Below are 24,627 nucleotides of genomic sequence, written 5' to 3' on the forward strand. Positions count from 1 at the left end.
CACCAGACACCGGGCACTGGCTCCCTCCGGCGCGCAGCGGATTTTATTGCAAATGCAGCAGAGGCAGCACTGACAAGGCCGGGCATGCTGTTGCGAGCGGCTGCCTTCCACCTCAGCTCTGATCCCAAAGCCCTGGCTGGTGGGGACAGGTGCACAGGGCTGGTCCCTATGGTGGTATGAGCAGTGGTAGGCCTGGCCAGGCAGGGGGGCCTGAGGCCAAAGCCCGGAAGGGCTGGAATGATAAAAATCCTCCTCCTGGAGAGTCCTGCACTCTGGTTCCCCGGGGCCGAAGTGCTAGCCCACTGCCAGCATGGCGTCCTCCTCGGTGATAGCAGCTGAGTCCCCCTCCTCTTCGGGGCCCATGATGGGAAACGGCCCAGGGGGCTGGTGCTGGAAGAGGGCGGCTCGGTTCTGTTGCTCACCCTTCTTCACCCAGTGCCCGTAGAGCCGGAAGGCACAGCTGTCAATGAGGCGCCGCACTGGCCGCAGCGCGTAAGGGTCCCTCAGCAGCGCACTCTTGGTCAGTGGCCGGACACGCTGGGTGCTTAAGGCCACCCGTCCAGCAGCAAGCACGGTCCACACTGCCACCTGGGAAGGGGAGGGGCAGGGTGAGCTCCAGTGGAGCAGCCACCACAGGAGAAAGATCATGGGCCCGAGGAGCAGGCCCAGACCCTGATGCTCTCAGGCTTACCCGGAACCGCTGGCGGGGGGTGAGGTTCCAAGGTTGGCTGCCTTCACAGCGCTCAAAGAAGGGGTGCTGTAGGGCTTGTTCAGCTGTCAGGCGCTCCTCGGGATCCACCTGGAGCAGCTTTGAGATCTAGGGGAAACCCCAGGGCATGAGAGGCAGCTCTTGGGCCTCCTTCCTAGCCCTCTCATGGCCCCAGCTCACCAGGTCTTTGACAGTGTTGGAACGGTCATCCCACTCGGGTGAACTAAACTGGTACTGGCCCTCCATGATCATGCGTAACATCAGGATCTGGCGTCGGTGCCAGAATGGTGGTGAGCCAGCCAGGAGTGTAAACAGAATCACCCCGCAGGCCCAGCTGGGAAAGAGAGCAGAGTGAGGCAGGACTAGGTGCCAGGCAAGATGTGCTGAACGACAGGGCACAAAGGAGGAAGGAAGCGGGGAGACCAGAAACTCACAGGTCGACCTCCTTGCCGTAGCCGGGGTGGGTCTCATCCATGGAGCATTTAAGGATCTCTGGTGCTAGGTACCCTGGGGTCCCACACAACTCTGGGGAGAGAGAGCTGAGATTGATGGATGCCACCAGCTCCTTCAAGGGTCCCTAACTCCAGACCTCTGCTGGAGCCTCAACACTGCCAGGGCCGTAAGTGTTCCCATTCTGCTCCTGCCCGCCCTCCGCTGGGGGCTGACCTAGCCCCTATCCCTACTGAACAACTCAAGTACCCACCAAGGGTTCCTGGTGGCCTTCCTGGGAAAAGGTGACTTTCACATTGATTTTACAGTCCCACCCCACTGTATCTTTGCCACCTCCAACCCACCCACCCACTCCTTACACAACTTTATGCCACGTTTTTATGTACATAATACACATGGAAAACAGACCTTCACTCTTTTCTATGTTCCTTTCTGCCCAAATCGATTCTTCCTCCTACGATCGCTATTCTGTGTAGTGGAATCACCACTCAAACTCAAGAACGAGCAGGAATATGGGATCTTAAGGCACACACCAGGTAAGTCCCTTATTTAAAACCCTTCCCTGGCTGCCCCCCCCAAATGGCCTCGGGCACAAGGCTAGCCTCCTGCAGCACAAGAGCCCTCCACGACCTGACCCAAGCCTGTTATCTGTAGCTGCTTCTACCACTTCCGGCACCAATCTTCCGTCCTAGCAGCTGCCGAACTGTGCTCCATGGCATACTTCCAGGAAATCTTAATAGGCCTGACTCTCCTGGGAAATTCATTCCTACAAAAAGTATTTAAGAACGCCTACCATGTACCAGGCACCATACTAGACACCGGGGAATTAGACGTGCCCTTACCATGCTGTCTACCAGAAAGCAAACAAAAAATAACAGAGTAAAATGTGTGTCCTGAAGGGAGAAGATACAAGAAGAGAAAGCAGGAGATCTAACCTACCCTGGAGCTTTAAAGGGAAACCTGAATTCCCAAAGCCAAGGGCAAGGGTGGTGTGGGGCACGGGCAAAGATGGTTCCAGAATGGGGAAAAGCATGTGGGAAAGCCCAAAGGGAAAGAAAGCACAGCATCCGCAAGACAAATGTGTTAAGTCCATAGGCTATGAACATGAGCTCTGGAGTCAGACCGTTCAAGTTCAAGTCCCAGCTACCTTACAATGGGCAGGTCCCCTCATCTCTTTAAGCCCATTTATAAAATGGTGATCTCGACACTCTCTCAAATTTTTGTCAAGAGAATCTAGAGGACGCAGCCGTATAAAGACTTAGTGTGGTGTCAGTGAGCGTTAGCTGTTCACAGCACAGCCCAAAGCCACTGAAGGAGAGAAAGTACAATGTTAACAGCTCTGACGAGTCCACGGTCAAACTCTGTGAAGTTTTCCATTTGCACTAAAACTATTTCTGTCACAACAAATGGAGGAACATTGGGCGAGGCCCAGTGCACCCGCTGAGCAGCACTGTCCGGCCACGCCAGGGTCTTCCTTGCACCTAAGCAGCACACTGTGGTCCTGTCTGCACCAAAAGCCAGACACGCAGCTGAGGCCTCTCAGTCCCCCTCCCTCCTCTTCCTCGGGACGGGCCCAGCTCTGGAGCCCCCTCCTCTGTGGGTCGCTGCAGCTGAATCAGGTGCTCCTCCCTCCTGGCTTCCCCTGCATGGTTCCTTCCCTTGCCTGCTGTGTGCCACAATCTGCACACTCACACTCGGCTCCATCTGTCCCCTCCCCCGCCCAGACCAGGAAACCCACTCAGAATGTTCACGAGCCTTTGCACCCAGAGGGTACCTGGCAAGTGCTCACTGACTTCTCCCCTTTTCTTGGTACCTGGCTACTCAGAGCCAGCTAACCAGCCTCAGGCCTGGGTCTCCTTCCCTCCCAAGCCTTTTAGGGCACCAGGCCCCCTCACCTCGAAGCTTCTCGCCAGGTTCCAAGTGGCAGGAGAACCCAAAATCTGAAAGTCGGATCTGCATATTGTCATCTAGGAGAATATTCTCGGGCTTCAGGTCTCGGTGTACAATGTTGTTGGCATGGAGAAAGCTCACTGCTTCCAGCAGAGACCTCATGATGGACCTGGGGGAGGCATGGTCTGCTCCTCTGTTCCCCCCACCCCACCCCCTGATCACCCCATGGGCTGCAGACTCAGTCATTACCTGGTTTCCTTTTCTGAGAGGGCCACCTTCTCTGTGAGATAGTCAAACAGCTCTCCCTTCCGCATCCTAAGGGATAGGAGGGGTTGGGAGGTAGGTGTACCTTACACGAGGACTGAGAAAATAAGCCGGTGCTCAAAGAAAATACCATGGAAGATTTCGGTGAAGAGAGAGTCCTCTTTGGGTTTTTTTTTTTAGCGATTAGGGTGCTCAAAGGGTGAACTAGATGCCAGGGGCAGTTTGGGTTGGCAGTCAAAACATATGCACTGTGCCATGAGGGGACTATTTTAGCAAGAATAAATGCCTTCTTGCAATAATTTATGGGAGGTCCTCGTTATCTGAGACTAATTATATTCAAAGTGAGCCTTTTAAAGTGAATCTACTTAGACCATGGACCAAAATTTCACAGTTAAGAATGGCAAAAAAGCTGAATAGGATTTTATTTTGATCTTGTCTTTAAAAACTGAGTTTATAATTGCAGCTTTACGTCAATCCTCAAAATCAGGTGTTGTTTGGGGGCATAGAATTGTTCTGCAAAGTTGCATGATAAGGTAACAGACACTTCCTACCTGCCCCCCCAACCCCAACTTTTGCAGAGGGTCATTTCTGAAGACTTTGTGACATTTTTCCAGGGGTCTCTCTTAAATATTTGCTATTCAAACCATTCTCTTTTGAAGTACCTTTGCACTCGTTTACATTATACTCTAGAACATCTCATACTCGGATTTAGACTACCCAGGAAATGAACTGATGGCAGAGACAAACACCATGTAGGGTGTTAAACAGCAAGAGATGGGGGAGCGAGAATCTGTTGATAAGGGGTCAGCTCTTAAAACAGTCTTCCCTGCTAATTTTACAACCACGGGGGACTGGGACAGTGACCCCAGGGGTCATGAAAACCCTTTTTAATTGGCTGGTCACAAACACCCTGGAAGAACTGGCCTCATCAGGGCACCTAGGGAGAGGGGCCTGAGCCACGGGCACACAGGAAGGCGTGAGCAGGGTAGCGTCAGCCCACTGCGCTGTCAGGCTGGGGCCACGCACGGAGGGGAGGAGGAGGCTTCTCAGATCAGGGCAGGGAGATACTCACAGGTCAAACACCAGGAACATGAAGCTAGAAGACTCGTAGGAATCGATGAGAGTGACTGGGAAAGAGGCAGAAAGGCAGAGATACGGAGATGGAAAGGAGCGGATGCATGTTAAAGGGGCTTTCCACCCCGAGGTGGCAGTGGGCTGTTATTGGGAAGGAAGGAGAACCAAAAGGAGGCAGTAGGGACCCAAAGGCTGGCCACGCTTGGAGGTGGAGTGGAGCCATGACGGAGGGAGCAGAGGCGTGGAGGCAGTGTTGGGGGAACTGGGCCGTGGGCAGGGCCAGCAGGAGGTGGCTGGCAGCTAATAGGAGCAGGGAACGCAGCCTCACTGATGTGGGGGTGACCGGCGACCTGGCGAAGGATGTGCGTCTCTCGGCGCGTGGCTTCTCGCACCTCCTCTAGCTGTTCGGGACTCAGTCGCTCAGCTGTCACTTCCATGATCTTCACCGCAAACTCATGGCCAGTAGCTCGATGAATGCAACGGCGCACCACGGAGCTCACTCCTCTGCCAGAGTCCGACAGCACACGAGTCAGGGCCTCCCGCTCTCGTTTCCACACAGAGTGGAGCCTTGCCATCCTCATACCCACTGCACCATATTCTGAAGACCCATCTGGACAACAGGGCAGCCTCCCGACACTCACCCTGGCCTAGGGAGCGTCACAGTAGCCTCAGCAAGCAACCTGGGTACCCAGCAAGGTGCAACACAAAGCTCACGGGGAAGGGAGGTGAGGGTCCTGGGTTCGAACCCAGTCGCTGCCATTCCCTGCATGGATAAGCTTAGGCAGGTCCTTTCTACACTGAGCCCCAAAACCTGCCCCTTCTCCTGGAACCCCACAAGGAGAAAGCAGGAAGAAATGATCTAAGTCTTCCTCCGAATTTTACTCAATCTTCCCTGATTACCCCATCCAAATCCCAAAGTTCTCCTACAATACCTCAAGTGTAAGAGGCTCCAAAGAGAAATATCAGACCATTGACTTGAAGACCAAAGTTGTGACCTTGGTGTAGGCCCCAGATTTGCCACTAATTAACCTCCAAGTAACCCGCTGACATAAGGTCTCTGGACTTGCACTTTGCCGGCCCTGAAATGTGGCCAACAACATCTTGAAGAGATATCGGAAGACATGAGGTAGAAGCAGAAAAGCCCATTTGGCGTGGTGAAGATAAAGTCCTAGACAGGTATTTCCTCGCTAGGAATCTGTCACCAATTCCTTATGACCCTACAAGTACCTCAGGCTAAATACAAATCTCTCCAAGGTCAGACCTCATACCACATTTCCTGTGCGGGTTCCCTGGCTGCCCTTCATGGCTTCCTTGCCCTTACATAACTCCCTCTGCTTAGCATGCCTGTGACCCACATCTCTGGTTCCATCAAGAGATGTAAACCACTGACCCTCCAGCCAAACACAGCCCACAGATGTGTTATGTTTGGTCAGTGAGTTCTTTTCAAATCTGAATTCCTATCTTAGGTGGGACAAGAACCTTCCAGCTGCTACAATGATCACCACTTCCTACTGCCTTACTCTTGGCCACTTCACAGTTTTAATTCCCTGATCTCCATTAATGGTAATGCCATTTGATCAGACTCCCAAACTAGAAATCTTGGCATAGGATTCTTGGCTTTTCCCTCTCCTTCACAATTCACCACACCCAACCAGTCCACTCCATTCTGTGTGTTTCTCAAATCTGTTTCCTGGTACTCCACCCCCATAGCCGTAACAGCCTCCCCACTGATCTCCCTGCTGCCAGCCTCAGCCACTGCAACCCATCCACTGCACTGCTTCCAGAATGAGCTGCTTATGACCACCCCAATTATGTCATCTGCTGCTTAACAACTTTCCAGCTTAAATTCTCTACTAAGTTCTAAGTGTTCCCTCATTCCTCAGTGGGACCCCTAGAGCAACTATGCTCTTTTTAAGTGAGACCTAATAATGTCAACCTTATAGAATTAACTATGGAGGGCACTCAAAATTGTTTTCTCTCTATACTGCCTCCCTATTACCTGCAAGATAGAAGTCAAATCCCAGTTCCTTCACCTGTCATTCAAGGCCTTCACCAAATGGTCTCGGTTTCTTTTTGGCCTCATTTTTGGCCCCTGCCATTCAATCTTTGCTTCAGTGACTTATAACTTATCACCAATTTCTAGAATGCAGCAAGCTCTTTTAAGGCTTCAGACCTTTATATGTGAAGAAACTGGTACTCTGGGAACTCATTTAGAGTGTGCAAGTAATTTACTGTGCAGGAGAAGCACAGGGAAAAGACAGTGACCAGGGATGATGCTACTACAGTCATGCTGGAATGAGATAAGGACCCTATCCCCTGACCTGCTTTCTCCAAAACTGCTCTTTCTGCACCCCGTGGCAGTGGAACCACTGTTCTTCCCTAAGGGCTCTCCTAGCCTCAGTGAATCCTCCCTTATCTGGTCCTGAAGCCCTGCATCCACTTAGGACTTGGATCTCAGCTCTCTTCTTTTCCAGATACTCTTTGCCCCTGATGACCTCCACCCAGTCCTGGGGGATTTAAGTACCAACTGTGCAAATGACTCCCACTGCACTGCCTCAACCCTTGATTCCTTTCCGGAATTCCTGATACCAAAGGTCTTTTTAACATCTCCATGTGATATCTGAAAGAAGTCTGAACAAATCTAATAGTCATAGCCCTTTCTGCTTTCCTGGCCTCAGCAACACTGATCACAGCAAACCATGGCAACCTTCTAGAAGCACATTCTTTCTGTGTTTTTACTTCATATTTATTCTTTTTTTTTTTTTTAAGATTTTATTTATTTATGTGACAGAGAGACAGCCAGCGAGAGAGGGAATACAAGCAGGGGGAGTGGGAGAGGAAGAAGCAGGCTCCTAGCCGAGGAGCCTGATGTGGGACTCGATCCCGGAACGCCGGGATCACGCCCTGAGCCGAAGGCAGACGCTTAACGACTGCGCTACCCAGGCGCCCCTGTGTTTTTATTTCAAACTCACAGATGCTATCTCCTTAGTCTCCCTTGCTGACTCCTCCTTTTCTAACCCCTTAACGGTGACATGCCCCAGGGCATGACTTGGCCCCTTTCACTTCTTTCCATATATTTTCTCACCAGCTACTACTTTTATTCTAATGCCTCCCAGATTTATTGCTCTAGCCCAGCTCTCTCTCGAGTTGCAGACACATGTACCCACTTGACAGCTTAGGTTGGATATCTCAAACTTCATGTCTCCAAAATTGAACTCTTGACTTGCTCAGCCTTCCCAGCAATCCGATCCTCCTCGGCCTTCTTCGTTTCAGAAAATGGTACTAAGGCACTCAAACCCAAACCTTAGATGTTATTCCTGTTTCCTTCCCTTCCTCTTATGGCCCATATCCAGTCTCTCCGGAAACTGTATCAGTCTCTCTTCAAATCATCACTTCAATCTATCCACTTCTCCCCATCTCTACCACCACCACTCAAATCCAAACCATCACCATCTGTCACCTGAATCAATCAACAGCTTCCTAACTGGTCTCTACACATCCATTCTTGTCCCCCTCCTATCCATTCTCTACACAAAAGCCAGAATGATCTTTTTAAAAATGTAATAACACACTTGTGTTGTGCACTTACCACGTGCCAGGAAGAGTTCTAAGACAGTCATATTAATTTTTCCCATCCTCACAGCAACCTACAAGGTAGGGTCTATTTTTATTCCCAACCTAAATGGCGAAGCTGAGGCACAGAAAGGCTAAGCTCCTAGCCCCCAAATCACAGAAATATAAATGACACCATGTTAACTGCCCTGTTTGAAACTACCAGTTTCACTAGAATAAAATCTAAATTCTTTATCATGGCCTAAGGCCCTGCACAATCGAACCTCTACTTACCTCTCCCAACTTAATTTCCTCCACCTTGTCCCACTCTTACTATGTTCTAGTCACCATGATCTTCTGCCTATTGCTTAGAATAGGCCCTTTCTTGCCTTTGCCTTTGCTGTTCCCTCTGCCCCAAATATATCCTGTTCATTCCCATCCTTCGAGTCTCAGCCCCATTACTCTCATCCCATCACCCAAGCAGATGATGACCTTGATCTTGTTTTTGTGTTTGTCGTCTGTCTCTACCACTGAAATACAACCTCCAGGAGAACAGAAAACATGTGGGGCTTGTATCCCGAGTGCCTCGCACAGTGCACCAGCACACTGTACATTCTTAGGAAACCTTGGATGAATAAGTGTACCCACCACTGTCTCTACAGGTGAGGCCTTCCGTCTTTTCTCTGCATGCTGAACTCCTACTCATCCTTCAAGACCCAAATATCACCCCTTGTGGAAAGCTGTGGTTTTCTGAGCCCCATCCCACAACCTGATACTACTTGAATGCTCATGTGTCTCTTTCAGTCACTTCACCGCCAAGGCACAAACATCTGTTCTACCCTCCCTGTGTTTAGCTTTGTGTCTGGCAGCATAGTTGCTTTAACTATATTTGTTGAACACATAAATGAGTGAATCTGGAAGAAATGGGGACTGACCTAGAGAAACAGTTTAGTCACCAAATGTTCCTCCACTAACCACTGTTTGTTATCATTTAGAACTATCCAGCCCTCAGACGGAACCTTGTATTCTGGCTAGGGCGCGACCTCTCTGGACCTCTGTTTCCCTGGCTTAAGCCTCACCTGCCAATGACGTCCTTAGGGTCGTACTTCTGGTAAAATTCCTTGGCCGCGGCCCAGTCGGGCAGCTCATCCTCCGGCCCCACGTCCAGCGTCATTCTGAAGGTGGTGGGGGGCTGTGTGGAGGAAATGGAGGGCAGTGAGGGCAGTGAGGCCCACAGGCTCTGGGAGGACGCACATCGCGGGTCGCGGAGGCGCAGCCCTTGCGGCTGGGGCGCCAGGATCCTCGGGGATGGGGACGGGGTGGGGGAAGGATCAGGGCTGGGGAGACCCTACGAAAGGCCTGGGGGCGGGAGGGGTGTCAGGGGCAGGGAGGGGGGCGGGGGAGGGGAAGGGAAAAGGTGCGGAGGACGAAGGGAAGGGGCACACTGGCAGGTGGCTGTTGCTGCGCAGGCGCACTTGGGCCGGCGCTGGGACGGGGCGCGGGGGCTCGCGCAGGCTCACCAGCGGGGGAGGAGAGAGAAGCCAGGGTCGACACGAAGCCGCTCTGTCGCGGGGTTCGCCTCCAGTCCCTTACCTTACCCCCGGGCGGCACCGGCGAAGACCCCAGGCCCCGCCCCCACCCGTCCGCAAATGGCCAGCGCCGCTTGAAGATTGAGATTCAAAAACCCTTCCGATTGGAAATTGGCAGTCCAATACGAAGCGCGGAGTCCCGAGGTTGGCGCGGGCGTTGGAGCTCGGAGTTACCTAAGTCTGGGACGCTAGGGCGGGGCTTCAGATGCAGCCAATCAGCGCACAGAATCTGCAGGGGACGACAGAGGGCGGAGCTTGTTGACTAGTGGGGCTGGAGGCCCGGAATGGGACCCGGAAGTTGGGTTTACCCGGAAGTGTGACTTCTGGGTATCCAGAGCGCGAGACTCATAGCGCCTCCGGTTCTCTGACTTGGGCATGGCTCCCTCATTCCCGCCTAGCATCACTATCCAAATCCGCTCTTTTAAAAACTGAAGGCCTGGTCCAAAGTGCATGCTTTGAGGGGCCGCCTCCAGCTCTTAAAACGCTTGGAGCACGCAGCTTGGACCCCAACCTGCTGCCTGTTGTGGACTTGGACGAACCACAGCCCGTCAACCAGAAGTGGCTTCTTAGTCCTCTGGCTACTCTAATACTTGAATACCTCCAAAGCCCTCGTGCTCACCATCTGGGGTTATACATTTTCCAGTCTTCCACCACCGCCTCCCATAAGCCTTGGGAAGTATCACACTCCGTTCTAAGCCTGCCGAGTTGTGATATGCCGGGAGCGACTGACTTCATAAGCCTTTTCAGTGCACAGCTCAATCCTGGCATTCACCTACTCATTCAATAAATATTTGCCGAGCGTCTAAACGCTAAACTATCAGCGGGGGTGGTGGAGGTGGGGGGGGAGTCCTTACCCTTGTGGAGGTTATGTTCCAGCAGAAGAGGTACAGAATGAATTCATTTAATCTTCTAACAACTATCTTAGAAATGTCACTTTGGGATCACAACCATATAAGAGAAATACGAATCCAAGTAACTTTTTAACAGTATTTTGACTTTATACCATCAATCTAAAGACAAAGTAATTGCAAATAAACCTTGAACTTTACTTGGTAGGCTTATTGTTTGGTAGTATAGTGGGATAATTATTCAGAAATCCAGCAAGTGAATATACATTTTTATATTTATATATATTTGCAAATGAATAAACATTGATGTATTTGGCAGCCAAGGTTCTTACTGTGGGACTATGGAATTTGAGATGGGGAAAGGAAAGAACCTTATGACTGATTGAAACTGGAGGGATCATTTTAAACATAGATTTAAAATAGATATTTTCTAGCTCTAACCTCTGAAAGGGCCTAGAAGCAGGAGCATCTCAGGAGAATGAGCACAGTTAGTCTAGATATTGATTTCAAAGTAACAGTTCCCAGTTCAAGGAACCAGGACTCCTTGGGAGAAATGGCCAATTCCCAGGCTAGAGCAGAGAAAGCGTAATAAGGTGAGCCTGGAATAATTTGTGCCAGAAAGCAAGTGAAGAAATGTGCAGACTTATCAGGACACAAGAACCAGGCTGATGCAATCTCCACCGGTCAAAATCAGAAACAAAAAGAATAATGAAACAAGAGAGCCATGAGGGAGCCTTCTGACTGCTAGCAATGTTCTAGTCACCTAGGTGGTGATTATACAGATGGGTTCATGCGCAACATTCACCAAGAGACACACGTAAGATCTGTGTACTTCATATAAATTATACCTCAACCAAATATTTTAAGAAGGATGACAGCAATGGATAAAACAAACTGAACTAAAAAACAATCTGAGACCATACTGACCCTAAAAATTGTAAATAGGAATTTAGGAACGAAGGGCCTTCTGCTTACTCTCAAATGGCTCTGCAATAATAATATGTGTATTTAGAAAGATCTAAAACAAATGTGGTGAAATATTAAAAATTATAAACCTAGGTGAAGAGCACACGAGTTCATTGTACTATTCTTTTATTGTTCAGTAGGTTTGAAATTTTTTTCAAAATTGAGGTTAAAAACAGCAAGACCTTGGGGCACCTGAGTGGCACGGTGGTTAAGCGTCTGCCTTCAGCTCAGGGCGTGATCCCAGCATTGTGGGATCAAGCCCCACATCAGGCTCTTCCGCTATGAGCCTGCTTCTTCCTCTCCCACTCCCCCTGCTTGTGTTCCCTCTCTCGCTGGCTGTCTATACCTCTGTCAAATAAATAAATAAAATCTTAAAAAACAAAACAAAACAAAACAAACCCAGCAAGACCTAAAAAAAAAAGTAAACAAAAAAAAAAATACCAAGATCTCACTTAATCACTTTGGGAGAATGGGATATGGTCCCCTCTAGTAACCTAAAGCTGCTGATTAATGAAATATTAGCTTTAAAAAAAGGTTTCTGTAAAAAAAATCTAAAATGTGTTACCCTGATGCCCAGGCAGGCAGCACTTTACACCAATTAAATTGGAATCTGTAGGGCTGAAGCCCAGGCATAAGAACTTTTTAAAGCTCCCCAAGGGGTTCTATTGTGAAGCTGAGATTGAGAGCCACTGCCCTAGGCATGGCTTCTACCCAGTGGGACCAGCAATGGGTACTCTTCACTTTTCCTTCCTGTAGCACTTTGGAACATGGAAGACAACCATCTTCCCCTTTAATCTTCTCTCTTCAGTGTGCAACATATATTTCTAATTCCTTTAAGTGTTCTGCTGGTCTCTGAATTATGGTAAAACACCCCCAAAATTCAATTCCCAGGGCACATGTACTCCAAGAGACATGCATAAGAATGTCCATAGCGGCAAGAGTCATAATATCCCCAAAATGGAATCATCCCCAAAGTCCACCAACAGAAAATGGATAAATCGTCAATATATTCATGTAATGGAATACTATGCAGTGATGACAACTACAGCTACATCAAATATTGATCTCACCAACAGTGTTAAGTAAAAGAAGCCAGACATAAAAATACATAGGATTCCATTTATGCAATGTTCAAATGCAGGCAAAACTAAACTCCATTATTAGAAGTCAGAATGCTAGGTATCTGTGGGATGAAAGGAAGGAGGAGTGATTGGGAGGGGTCTAAACAATTGTCGTTACTGAATGGTGGTTTTCAGATGTTTGCTTTGTGTTAACTTAAAAGCTACGTAATCATCTTGGATATTGTGATATACTTCACAATTTAAATGTTTAAAATATTACCAGGAGGCCCAAGACAAAGGATATGAAAATTCATTATAATCCAGAATCCAGAATCTAGAGCTTCATATCCAGAGCAGAAATTCACTTGCTGCTGCCATCCAACCCTTTCATTCCTCTCTCAACTCTGGAAACAAAGCGTCTGGCTTCAATGCCAGCTCGGCCTCTCACTAGCTGTATGACCTTGGGTGCCTGCTTCCTCATCTATAAAATGAAAACAATGGTACCACCTACTGAGTGGCTGTGAGGGCTGAAGGAGTTAGGTAATAGAAAGTGCTTAGGGACACAGCCTGGGATATAGGAAGCACTCCATAAAGAGTAGCGGCAGCTGCTCCTTTCCTATCGGGCCGCAGGGTCTCTCCACTGATGTGCAAGGGAGAAGCTGGGGTCTTTCCAAGAAGGGAAACTTTCAGGAGAAGGAAAAAAAGAAAAATCCTCTTGGAGCTCCTAAGTAAGGGAAAATGCAGACTTTTGCCATCAGATGTCCATTCTGGCTCTCGCCAAGAGCCCAGGGAAAAGAGGGGAACAACAATTAGACAGGAGCATTCACCACTAAAAAAGATTTTTATTACAAAACAAATTCTAATAAAATCAGGCCTAGTCTTCAACCCCACCTCTGGGTCGAGGCCCCTAGGATGTAGCAGGCTGGGGGAAACGGGATGGTGGACACTGAAAGAACAGAGCAGGCTGGCCTCCCCTCGACAGTTTCAGCTGCTGCCTCCTCTTAGAAAGGTCTGGAAGAGCTCTTCCAAAGCCCTTTGAGAGAGGCACCATCCTTCCAGCCAGGAAGGACCACTGCTGGCCTCAGACCCTAGCAATGCCGCACTGCAGGATCCAGGAGGTCTCACTGACTCTCAGCAGAGGCCACCCAGGGTCACTCAGCCTGGGCGATGGCGTAGGAGAGCAGCCACAGAAGCAGGGGGCCCAGAATGAGGACAGCAAGCCAGACAGCAAAGCTGGCCAAGATGAAGTTCCGGGCCCGGGCCCCCAAGTGCACTGCCTCCTCGAACCGGCCTGCCTTATGCCGCTCTTCCGCCTGTGGGGGCAGGTTTTTGGTTAGGTTCTCCCCCTGCTTCTGCCCCAAAGTGCCCACTGCCCGACACCAATCCTCCATCCTTGTCATGGCTCAAAACCTGACACCCCAACCCCCTGCCCTCCCTCTCCAGTGTCTAGTTCTCATGCCTCATCTGCAAAGTAAGGTTCCCACTCAGCTCTGGGTACTTTTCCGAGTAGCCGTTGTTAGCTCACAAGATCACATATGGGAAAAGTACTTTCCAATCCTTTTATCCCCCATCCTTTCCTACTCATCCCACATTCATTCAGAATTTGGAATCCTTGGCAAGAAACCGTGAGCTATCTTAGAGTATTTCCCTCCTGTCCAGCCAAACAACACTCCCTTCTCATTAGCTCAATGGGCCTCATCGCTTTCATTATTAAGGATTCTTTTAATGATTTTGACCTGACGAAGTCAGAAATTCTCATGATGATAAGAATACAGTTTCTGATCGTTAAAACAACAACCAGGGTTGAGAAAATTTCAGCATGATATTTAAGTTAGCCTGTATGGCCTTTCAAAAGGTATACGTGCAGTTTTGGTTAGGTGTTTGGAAATGGTGGAGTCCTCTCAAACACCCCACAGCTTCTTCCCGACTGCTACAGACTGCTCTAATCGCTGCTCAACTGCCTCCAGTCCTGCCCCTTCCGAGCCATCCTCCATGTAGGCCTTGAAACACAAACCTGACCGTGGCACTCTTCTCTGCAAAAACTCTTGAAAGTACTCCCCAGTACTTTCAAGATAAAGTTTAAACTCCAAGCACAGCATTGGGAGGCCCTTGGGAATCTGGGCCCTCTGGTTTCATCTGTCACCATTTCTCACTGGTCCAGTCATGCGGAACTAATAGTCCAGGCGTTTGTACACACTGCTCCCTTTACCTGGAATGTCCTTTCACCCTTAGTCACTCATCCTTTAAGGTTACTTTCCCGTCACCTACTCTACATATGCACGTATGTAATCACACATACATATCCTCCCTAGCTTCCAGAATACCTTGTGTTTCCTCCATCACTAAACTGACGAGCTACATTCCATTAATTACCCATTTTCACAGTTCTTTCATTAGACTGTGGGCCCTTTGAGGGCAGGAATCATATCTTATTCTCATTTCTGACACCAGGCCAAGAGCCAAGCTCTGATAAGTACTTAGTAGCTGTGTGATCAATGTAGATAGATCAAATGCACTAAACCATTGCCTAACTACACCCACCCCCCTGCTCCCACAGGAATTGCATTCCTCACCTTAACGGCAAACACAAGGGCCACGACTCCCAGGCAAGAGCAGCCACAGATAATGCTAGTAGCTGCCAAGTAGCGGAGGCGGAGCCAGCAGCAGCGGATGGGGGATGGAGAATGAGCAGCTTCCATGTTGCTCACCAAGGTGTCCACTGCCTTCTCCTCGTCCTCCATCACCTGTGGGCGATAGTCAAGGTACTCATAAGCCCAACAACTGAGCCATTGATCTCGCTTGGTCAGACTCCACCCCTCTCTCTGATGTGTCCTGGTGACCTAGCCCAACTCTCAGGAATGCTGCCTTACTGGGGAATTCCTCTCATGACTCATAGACCAAGAGAGGAAATGTGCGGCCAGAATCCTTTTTTCTCAGCCTAAGATTCTGAGTCTTTAAAGGCAAGCCGGCATGAACATTATCTGCATTATCTGTATTACTTAACTGTTTTGACAAGTAGGGAAAAACAAAATGACAAGGTGCACGCTGACAAGCAGGAGAAACACCAAACCTCAAAACCTGCTAGGAATCACACTACACAAACCAGTTTTTAAACTGTATTTCAGATGGCCTTAAAATTCTCTCAAGTCCCTCAGAAGCTGCCCCTGAATATTGAGGGGTCACAGAAAGGCACCCTAAGCCCTGATACCCCACTTCAAACAGAGCAGCCATTTCATGTGAAAACACAGCGGATGAAAACAGGGACGGGGGCGGGGAAGGACCCAACTAAGCTCTCTGCATAGTTGAGGAAGCTGAACATCAGAAAAACACTACCTCCCCAAATTGGGCCTCCTTTGCTATGCTGACTCCCTGCCACCTCTTCTCTCCATTTGAACCCAGGCCACACAATATATTCAGATTAACACTATGACCTCATAACCCACACAGAAACCTGCATAATGATGTCCTACTTAATCATTTCTCATCTCCCTAACTTCTCAAGTCCTCTGAGCTGTGGCATCAAACGACCTTTCCACCCTCCTCTCCAACCATCCCCCTACATCCTACACAAAATGGCGCCATTTGCAGTTCTCTGACACAAGCAACAAAGGATAGAGTGAAAGGACGCAAGATAAGCAGAGCACAGACTCTCTGCCACGACGCTGCAGGAGAGTGGGGACGAGGCAAGAACTGATGAGGTAAACACAGATACACCCATTAGGGGGAGAATGCAAGGAGAGGGTCCAGGGAGTTGAGACCAAAGACAATGTAAAAACGAACAGGGTCTCTTACCTGGCTATACGCCTCGAGGGTCTGTGAGTTTCGGCTCCTGCCTCAGGTTTGATTTGGCTTGGGTGGAGATGGAGCTGACTCAGGTCTCCAAGCCAAGCCCAGGGGTGGGGTTGGGTGGCCAGCCACCACCCAAAAGGCCCCAGGAGCTCAGAAGGGGGTGTGGCTGACTCAAACTAGTTTGGCTAGATGGAGGAAAGCAAATGGGGGGGGGGGGATGGAACAACTAGAGATAGGATGCCTGCCCTCTGGAAAAGGTGTGAAAGCATTTGAGCAAGAGGGGTAAAAGCAGGGAAAAGTCTGAGGCATCAGAGCGCTCTGAGGGAAAGTCCAGGAACTAAGGGAATAGGAGAGAAAAAAAGTATGAGTTGGAGTGACTTAAAACTGAAACTCTAGGGAAAGGTACCCCTACCAGATCAGATTTGCCAATCTTTTCTCCTCTTGGGTGATTTCTGCCTCAAAGACACATAATTCAGGGTTAGAGATCAGGTACTAGGGTTTTGGCAAGAACAAGAGAGAGGAAAACGATGCCCAAGTTCCCACCCAACCCTCCACCAGACCAGAAAATCAGAAGCTTCCTTACGCGGATGCTCATACAGAAACTAAGTTTATTATTTTTTTCTTCTTAAAAAAAAAAGAAAAAAAAAAAAACTCATGGTAGAGAGAAGCCCCTCCCCCTTCCCCTAAGGGTGGGGGGCTGTGAAAGATAGCTGGGGAATCAAGTACAAGGGGGTGGGGACAGAGACTATCTTGCCACCCTTAACACTGCCCAGCCATGTGGGGTGGAAGGGAAGGGGGTATGTGAAGAGCCCCGTTTCCATGACAACCAGTTGCCTACCCCCTACTTTGGTGGAAAGAAGGGAGAAGGCCCCTATGTCTCCCTGGAGGCTTTCCCCCTCAAGACTTCAAGTAGTGGTTAACAGAGTCAGGCCTGGTTGTGGAGGGAGAGGGGCCGTGGCGGAAAGCCTAGGTGGAGGGGCAGCCACTCACGTCTTGGCTTTGCGGCCTCTGTGACTAATGGTAGGGCCAGCCAGGTGGGGAGGGGCACTGCTGCGCAGGATGCGCTGGTCCCCTTGGTTGGTGGCCCCACCAAGTCGGCGGGGGCCAGGCCGGCGACGTGGGGTCCCATCCCCTTCCTCCTCCTCACCTGACGCTTCAGCCTCGGACTCCTCTACTGAACCCTCAGGTCCCAGGGGACTTGGGGGCTGTAGGCGGCCCCGCTTTGCGAGCCCAGGACCCCCAGCAACTGGGGCCCCTGCCCGTTTGCGAGGCACCTTCTCAGTCTCTAGTGGGGGGACTAGAGACCCTGGACGCAGCCGGGTCGAGCGCAGTTTTGGAGCTAACGAGACCACGGGAGGTGTCAATTCTAACCCGCCTGGTCCACTATCTGCTAAATCCAGGTCATCCTGAATTACAGCCACCACCATGGACCCTTCACTCTTTCGTCCCCGCATTCCCTCTGCTTCAAGCCGCAAGCGGGCCAGGCGGGTGAGGGGGCGGCTTCCGTCCTCATCAGAGGAACTACCCTCACTCTCCCCCTGGCCCTGGGGTTGCCGCCGCCTCCCCAATCCACAGCTCTCAAGAACAGAAGAGCTGTCACGGTCCAAGACAGGGAGCTGGCTGGGCCGAGGTGATGGTGGATTCTTGGGAGGTCGGCCCCGCTTCCGCTTGGGTGGGGATGCTGAAATGGTGAGATTGGTGACAGTGTTGGCGACAGTAGCAGTGGGACAGGCTAGGAGTGGTGGGAGTGGTGGCAGGGGAGGTGGTAGCGGGAGTGGCTGTGTCCGGCTCTCTAAGTTGCCATCCCCTGGAGAGGAAATGGTCCCAGGAATGGGCAAATCTCGTGCCTTAGGGGGCCGCCCACGCCTTCTTTTCTCCACAGGTGATAGGATGATGGGCTCGGGTCTGTGAATTGGCTGGGGTCCAAGAGGCTGGGGCCCAGGACTAAGCTGGGGTCCCAGGACAGGCTCCGCAACAATAAGGGTCTCAGCCCCAGGGACTGGGTCAGCCCCATTGGTTTTTCCCTTACAGGTGGATGAAGGTACCTCATCCACCCCTCGCCCAGCATCTGCTGGAGACCTGTTCTTCTTGGGGGGCCTCCCCCTCCGACGTTTCACAGCTGGAGGGGTGATGGCAAGCAGTGGCCCTTCTCCATTCTCTGGGCTGCCCCCACCAGTCACCCCCAGCTCAATGCGACGGCGAGCTATGAAGGGTTGCTGGGTTGGGGTGGGCAGTGTGGATGGGGGAGCAGCTTCACAGGGCCCACTGGTGGGAGGTGAGGATTCTGGCCCCGACATGCTGCGGGCAGATGGGCTTCCCGGGCTGGCACCAGTCTCAGAGACCCCAGGCACTAGGATGCTGGCAGTTCCCCGCTGCTGTCGCCGTCGTCTCACCAGTTCCTTCTCCTCAACCACAGTCACCAGCCGTCCTGGCAGCTTGCGGAGCACTTTGGGGCCTGGAGGCTGCCCTGGGCGACCAGCCCCCTGACCCCTAATTTCTACATCAGCACTGGTGCGACGCCGAGGGGGCCGGGCAGGTGAAGGACTCTCAGGTGAGGAGGTGGCGGAGGATGACGTTGATGGGGCTGCGACTTCTGCTGAAACAAGTTCCTGTGGCTTCTCTGGGCTGGAGGTTGGGGTCTGGGCCTCCACCAGCTCTTCTGAGCTCTTGTCAGCCTCCAGTGGCTCCGGAAGTAGCTCATCAGATGCTGCTGAAGGTGGGAGATCCAGCCCATTGCTCTCACTCAGACACGAGGGCACCTCCTCACCATCAGGCAGCACTGTGAGGATGGTCCCCTCAGCAGGCTCTGGCACTTCCTGCTCTTGACCGTTGGGGACGCTGTCAGCCTCCAGGGTTGGGCTAGGTGCAGAAGAGGCGAGAGAAAGGTTCTTCTCTGATATAGGCAGGATCTCAACAGCAACTGGCAACAGATCCTTAGGGGGCACAAGAGTAAGCGGGGAAGTCTCGGAACTGGCCATATCAGCCAGCTCCGGGGACTCGGTGGATACCAGTGCTTGCGCACACAGCTCTGTCTCAGGCCCCAAGCCCAAGGGGAGGTTGGTGACTGGGGGAGAGACGGGCACAGAAGGTAGACCAAGCAGGAGAGGGGAGGAAGGAGTTGAGAGAGAGGTCTGGGTGGGAGGTGGGGTATGAGCTGGTGGAGGGGTACAGGCAGGAGGAGGGGTACAGGCAGAAGAACAAGAGGGAGGAATCTGTGAAGGAGGAAGTGGGGGAGAAGGCAAGATATGAACAGGAAGCATGGTTATTGGATTTGGGGCTGAAATGGGGATCGGGGCAGGGATTGGAACAGGGATTGGGGCAGGAATTACAGCAGGAGCTGAAGCTGGAGTGGGTCGAGGCCTAGGTGCTGGCCGGGGAACTCTCTCCCTGGCAGGGCTGCAGCGTGGGGGTGTGGAAGTGCTGCGGGTATGATGGGTGGATGTGACAGGAGTGTGGTTTGCCCCTTGAGTCTCAGCCCGGGCTCCACGAAGACGCTCACTGACGCGAGTCCCTGGCCTTTCAGGGGCCTTGGCCTTCTTACTGCGCCGGTGACTGCCTCCACCAGTCCCACAGGAAACCTCATCCCCAGCCCCTGGCCCCTCCTCCTCCTCTTGGGGTAGGCGGAACACCTCCTCCTTGGCTTGGTCCAGGTCCTTGCGGGCAGCTTCCACTTGTTCCTACCAACAAGAGAGCCCAAATGGTGGGTGGTCAGAGGGAGGCAAGGAGGGTGGGGAGTAGGCAGAAAGCACCCAATTCTCACTTCCATCCCCACTCCCTAGAAATACTCACTTCTGCCTGCTTGAGCTCCTCTCGGCTCACCTCCTCCAGTGAAGCTTCCAGGAATTTCATGGCATAGCGCTCAATGGGCGTCAGCTGTGGGAAGGAGCAGTGGCGATGAACATAGGGACTTGGTAACCAGGGCCCATCACCCTTATTTTCACCAGAGAAAATAGGAGGAGGATCACAAGGTCCAGAAGAAGAAACTGTGAAGGGTAAGGTTGAGAACTAGTGGGTCTAACACTGACCTGTTCTACAAGGGCAGCAATTTCCTGCTCAGCTCGGGACATCTCTTCATCCTCAGCCCCAGGCCGGCTGGCCTCCTCTCCCTCACCAGCAGGAAACCCATCATTCTCATTGAATTCTGCAAGCTCAGCCACCTGTTCAGCCTTGGCCTGAGTGGCCGCACGGATATCCTCTTCATCCTCTGCCCGACACAGTGCCTGCAAAGGTATGGGGAAGAAAAACGAGAATTAAAGAATTCCACATCCTGTGGTTAATTCTTTTTTTTTTTTTTTTTAAGATTTTATCTATTTGAGAGAGACAGAGAGCGAGAGAGAGAGAGTGCATGCGCACACAAGCCAGGGGAAAGGCAGAGGGAGAAGCAGATTCCCCACTGAGCAGGGAGCCCACCACAGGGCTCGATCCCAGGACCCTGGGATCATGACCTAGGCCAAAGGCAGACGCTTAACCATCCGAGCCACCCAGCTGCCCCTTGTGGTTTGATTCTGACAAAAATTTGAGGCCATGTTTATACCAAACCAGGTATATAACTGAACTCAACTGTCTTCTGAGCCCTCAAAGTTATCAAAGCAATAGAGTATTCCACATAGGATGAACTAGATTTCACTTGGAAGACCCCCAATAAGCAAGTAACTGTTTTAGAAATCTCTAGTTCTGCTTCCTCTTCAAGTCAGCCTTAGATCTCCTTAAAAGAGCAGTCCCAGAAAGCTTTAAATTAAAAAAATCCCTAATTCTTTTTTGCACTGAGATAACCTCTTGACAAGAGACTAAGCACATCTGATTTTTTCCCCCATGATGAATATTCAGAAAGCTCATACCAAAGTCACCAAGGGATGCAACCTAAGAGTGTGCTCAGCAATCAGGGGCAGCACCTGGTAGGAAAAACCCCTCCATGGTACTGTACCCTGTAGTTCCCAACATCTACTTCTGAAAAAATACAAATGCCCAGCCTTTGCCCCCCCAAATCACAATTTAGTAGATTGTCAGATGGGGTTCCAGGAATCAATCCTTTTTTTTTTTTTTTTTTAAATTCATTTGACAGAGAGAGAGACAGCCAGCAAGAGAGGGAACACGAGCAGGGGGAGTGGGAGAGGAAGAAACAGGCTCCCAGGAGCCTGATGTGGGGCTCGATCCCAGAATGCCAGGATCACGCCCTGAGCCGAAGGCAGACGCTTAACAACTGAGCCACCCAGGCGCCCCGGAATCAATCCTTTAAAAAGCTCTCCAAGGGGGGCGCCTGGGTGGCACAGCGGTTAAGCGTCTGCCTTCGGCTCAGGGCGTGATCCCGGCATTACGGGATCGAGCCCCACATCAGGCTCCTCCGCTATGAGCCTGCTTCTTCCTCTCCCACTCCCCCTGCTTGTGTTCCCTCTCTCGCTGGCTGTCTCTGTCTCTGTCAAATAAATAAATAAAATCTTTAAAAAAAAAAAAGAAAAAAAAAGCTCTCCAAGGGTATCTGGCTGGCTCAGTTAGTAGAGAATGTGACTGTTAATCTCAAGGTCGTGAGTTCGTGGAGCCCCATGCCGGGTGTGGAACCTATTTAAAAAAATAAAAAGCCAAAAGCCTCCCCAAGTGATTCTATTATGCATCAATCAGTGTTTAGAGAACGAGAGGCTACACCCCATACAAAGCACTTCTACATCCACTATTCCATCTCATCCTCAGTTACTTCCTTCCCATCAGCAGCTCAGAAAAGTGGAAAGTAAGATTTCAGGCACAGAAGATTAAGCAGACTTGCCTTAACAAATACAATTAGTAAGAAGTACTGTGAGAATTCAAACCTGTAACTGAGGATTCCAAATCCTGTCTTTCTTCTATGAAATCTTATGAACCAATAAGCAATCTACTCACAACTATTAAAGGCCAACAGTCATCCGGGAAGCAGCAGACACATTCTTTCCCCCTGGACAACACACACCGTAACTATCAGCTCTACTCTAGAGATTATCTGGTCTTTTTTCACCTGTTCCAGGATATGGGTCTGCTTGCTGGCCACAGTCTCTTCCTCCTCTTCAAGGGCAGAGGGTGCAGATGAGCCAGATGGCTCTTCCAGGGGCATATCAAACAGCTCTCGGATGGTCTGCTTTGGAGAGAATAGACAGAAGTGTCGGAGCCAATGGAATGCTGGGCCCAAGTCTACTGTGAGATAACAGCTCTTAGAAATAATCGGAAATGTCACTAGTTGAAGAGGCAGATCTGTGAAGACCAAAGTAACTTCGTTGTTTTTTTTTTTTAAAGATTTATTCATTTATCTTAGAAACAGAAAGAGAGAGAGCACACGCACTTGAGGGGAGGGGCACAGGAACAGAATCTTTCAAGCAGACAACTGCTGAGCGCGGAGCCCAATGTGGGGCTCAATCCCAAGAGATCACGGCCTGAGCCAAAACCAAGAGTGGACGCTTAACCGACAGAGCCACCCAGGCGCCTCAGCATCCACTTTAATAAGCAGGAGCAACCCCTATGGGCACAGCAGTTCTCTCCAGCATAGACTGGAAGATCTTAGTACCTGTTTAAAATAGGCTGTGGTGAAGTTGCCTCCCTCAATGGCCATGTCTCCCAACATTCTCTTCTGATTTGCCTTTTTTAGGATGTTCTCCTCCACTGTCCGTTCACTGATAAGTCTAAGGAGTGATGAAGGCCATGTGTAAAAAGCCAAATACATTAATAAAACCCTATCAGTAAAGAGGATGCAAGGTGAGGGAAGACTAGGTAATACCTGTAGATGTGGACATCTCGGGTCTGGCCAATTCGGTGACAGCGATCCTGGGCCTGAGCATCCATGGTGGGATTCCAGTCGCTGTCATAAAAAACAACAGTGTCTGCTCCTGTCAGATTCACACCCACACCCCCACTCCGAGTTGAAAGGATGAAGCAGAATATGCGTTTGTCTGCATTGAATCGTTCCATCAAAGCCTAGAGAGGAAGACAAAAGACAGTATCAGGAGACATATCCTCCAAAACAGACCCAAGGGGCTTAGTGGGGCCCCTTCTGGGACCCTGAGGTCTGGAAAATGCAGACAGTGGCTGAGGTGAGCCTCAAAGGGCTGCAGATCCCCAGGTTACCTGTCTCTGTTCAACTCTAGTAGACCCATCCAGACGCAAGTAGAGGTGGCCATGGTAGGTGAGAAACTGTTCCAATACATCCAGCATCCGGGTCATCTGGGTGAATATGAGCACCCGGTGGCCCTCCGCCTTGAGCTGTCGCAACAGCACTGCCAATGTTTGCAACTTTCCTGAAGAAAAATGATGGGTACAGGAACCTTGTTATAAGCTAGAATAGGGAGAACACTTAGCGCTGAATGACCGTGGTTGAAAAACAATAAAAGCTTTAGGCAAGGGTTTCAATTAGCCTAGGAGATCAAAAATATTCAACTTTAGGGGCACCTGGGTGGCTCAGTGTCTCAGTCTTGGTTTTGGCTCAGGTCATGATCTCAGGGTCATGAGACTGAGCCCTGTGTTGGGCTCCACAATCAGCAGAGTCTGCTTCAGATTCTCTTTCCCTGTTCTTCCCCATCCCACCCCCCATACACGTGCTCTCTAAAATAAATTAATTAAATATTTTTTTAAAAATATTTAACTTTATTTTCTTTTCTCATGGGACCCACCTCTTCAGTCTGCTCCTGTCTTGGATCTATCTTCTGTGTCTAACCATGAGTAGGGTAACATATAGACCCTCAGGGGAAAAAGGGAACCCTCAATGGTGTAGGAGCAGGAAGGAAATCCTTAAGAACTACACTGAGTTATGTCAGCTGAAACACAAAACAGATTGACAGGACAGACATCAACAACATCCGCTGGATGTCATGACTTACATACAAGGATTGAAGATCCCTGAGATCAGAACCACGGAGAGAGGATCTTATGAGGTTATCTAGAGTTCAACCTCCCATCAAACATAGAAATACCTTCTATGTTTCTGATATATCAATTTGAATGTTTTTAACAAAGACTTTCAATTCATCTACTCTAAATGGTTTCAAATGTTACAAAGTTTTTTTTTTTTTAAAGATTTTATTTATTTATTCGACAGAGATAGAGACAGCCAGCGAGACAGGGAACACAAGCAGGGAGTGGGAGAGGAAGAAGCAGGCTCATAGCAGAGGAGCCTGATGTGGGGCTCGATCTCACAATGCCGGGATCACGCCCTGAGCCAAAGGCAGACGCCCAACCGCTGTGCCACCCAGGCGCCCCACAAAGTTATTTTTTTACTAAAATATTTATTGAATATATATTAATAAAAATTTTGCTATCTTACATTCTAAGGTCATTTAGAAAATTTCCAAACACGTTACTACAGAAATCTCTCTGCTGGGTTGTAGCAGACATGATTCACTACTGTCCAAAAGATATTCTTGCTTAAAAGAACCTGATTTACACTGTAGACACCCGGCAGAGATCACTTGATCCCAGAGATG

The 24,627-nt window shown here is 50.2% G+C and overlaps 3 protein-coding genes across 9 annotated transcripts in view; all 3 read right to left on the bottom strand.

Annotated features, from left to right (window-relative positions):
* Positions 1-14: 14 nt before the first annotated feature.
* On the bottom strand, positions 15-15,115 carry PHKG2 (phosphorylase kinase catalytic subunit gamma 2). 2 transcript variants are annotated; one of them, XM_034670111.1, is made up of 11 exons: positions 14,977-15,115; positions 9,460-9,757; positions 9,019-9,131; positions 4,716-4,891; positions 4,386-4,440; positions 3,299-3,364; positions 3,055-3,218; positions 1,144-1,234; positions 890-1,043; positions 692-817; positions 15-588 (listed from the first exon to the last, which is right to left on the bottom strand). In XM_034670111.1, the coding sequence occupies exons 3-11, from the start codon at positions 9,111-9,113 to the stop codon at positions 295-297; spliced, it is 1,221 nt and encodes a 406-aa protein (XP_034526002.1). In that variant the 5' UTR covers positions 9,114-9,131; positions 9,460-9,757; positions 14,977-15,115; the 3' UTR covers positions 15-294. The 2 variants fall into 2 exon arrangements, with proteins under 2 accessions (XP_034526002.1, XP_002924808.1); XM_002924762.4 differs by having other exon boundaries at positions 295-588; positions 9,533-9,757.
* Positions 13,226-16,643, bottom strand: TMEM265 (transmembrane protein 265). The gene is made up of 3 exons (XM_002924763.4): positions 16,196-16,643; positions 14,977-15,147; positions 13,226-13,716 (listed from the first exon to the last, which is right to left on the bottom strand). The coding sequence occupies exons 2-3, from the start codon at positions 15,142-15,144 to the stop codon at positions 13,555-13,557; spliced, it is 330 nt and encodes a 109-aa protein (XP_002924809.1). The 5' UTR covers positions 15,145-15,147; positions 16,196-16,643; the 3' UTR covers positions 13,226-13,554.
* Positions 16,644-16,782: 139 nt separating this feature from the next.
* SRCAP (Snf2 related CREBBP activator protein) overlaps positions 16,783-24,627 on the bottom strand; it is a 31,899-nt gene continuing 24,054 nt past the window's right edge. For 3 of the 6 annotated variants that reach the window (XM_019805457.2, XM_002924764.4, XM_019805458.2), the window contains 7 exons: positions 23,276-23,445; positions 22,929-23,125; positions 22,719-22,833; positions 22,176-22,295; positions 20,218-20,412; positions 19,982-20,065; positions 16,783-19,869 (listed from right to left, as the gene is read on the bottom strand). In XM_019805457.2, coding sequence (XP_019661016.2) covers positions 17,179-19,869; positions 19,982-20,065; positions 20,218-20,412; positions 22,176-22,295; positions 22,719-22,833; positions 22,929-23,125; positions 23,276-23,445 — 3,572 coding nt within the window. In that variant the 3' untranslated portion in view covers positions 16,783-17,178. The remainder of the gene's footprint in view (positions 19,870-19,981; positions 20,066-20,217; positions 20,413-22,175; positions 22,296-22,718; positions 22,834-22,928; positions 23,126-23,275; positions 23,446-24,627) is intronic. The other 3 variants (XM_034670104.1, XM_034670106.1, XM_034670105.1) reach the window with 1 other exon arrangement.

Source organism: Ailuropoda melanoleuca, chromosome 10 (assembly GCF_002007445.2).
Source record: "Ailuropoda melanoleuca isolate Jingjing chromosome 10, ASM200744v2, whole genome shotgun sequence".
Lineage (NCBI taxonomy): Eukaryota > Metazoa > Chordata > Mammalia > Carnivora > Ursidae > Ailuropoda > Ailuropoda melanoleuca.

Bases quoted from the DNA above. Each gene is read 5' to 3' on its own strand.
- PHKG2 (XM_034670111.1), bottom strand. From the start codon at position 9,113: ATGACGCTGGACGTGGGGCCGGAGGATGAGCTGCCCGACTGGGCCGCG. The intron at 4,441-4,715 runs GTGAGGCTGCGT...CCTCTTTCCCAG, and splicing joins CGCCGGTCACCCCCACATCA to TCACTCTCATCGATTCCTAC. The intron at 1,235-3,054 runs GTGAGGGGGCCT...CTCTCTCCCCAG, and splicing joins ACCTGGCGAGAAGCTTCGAG to AGTTGTGTGGGACCCCAGGG.
- TMEM265 (XM_002924763.4), bottom strand. From the start codon at position 15,144: ATGGAGGACGAGGAGAAGGCAGTGGACACCTTGGTGAGCAACATGGAA. The intron at 13,717-14,976 runs GTGAGGAATGCA...CTGCCCCCACAG, and splicing joins CCCTTGTGTTTGCCGTTAAG to GCGGAAGAGCGGCATAAGGC.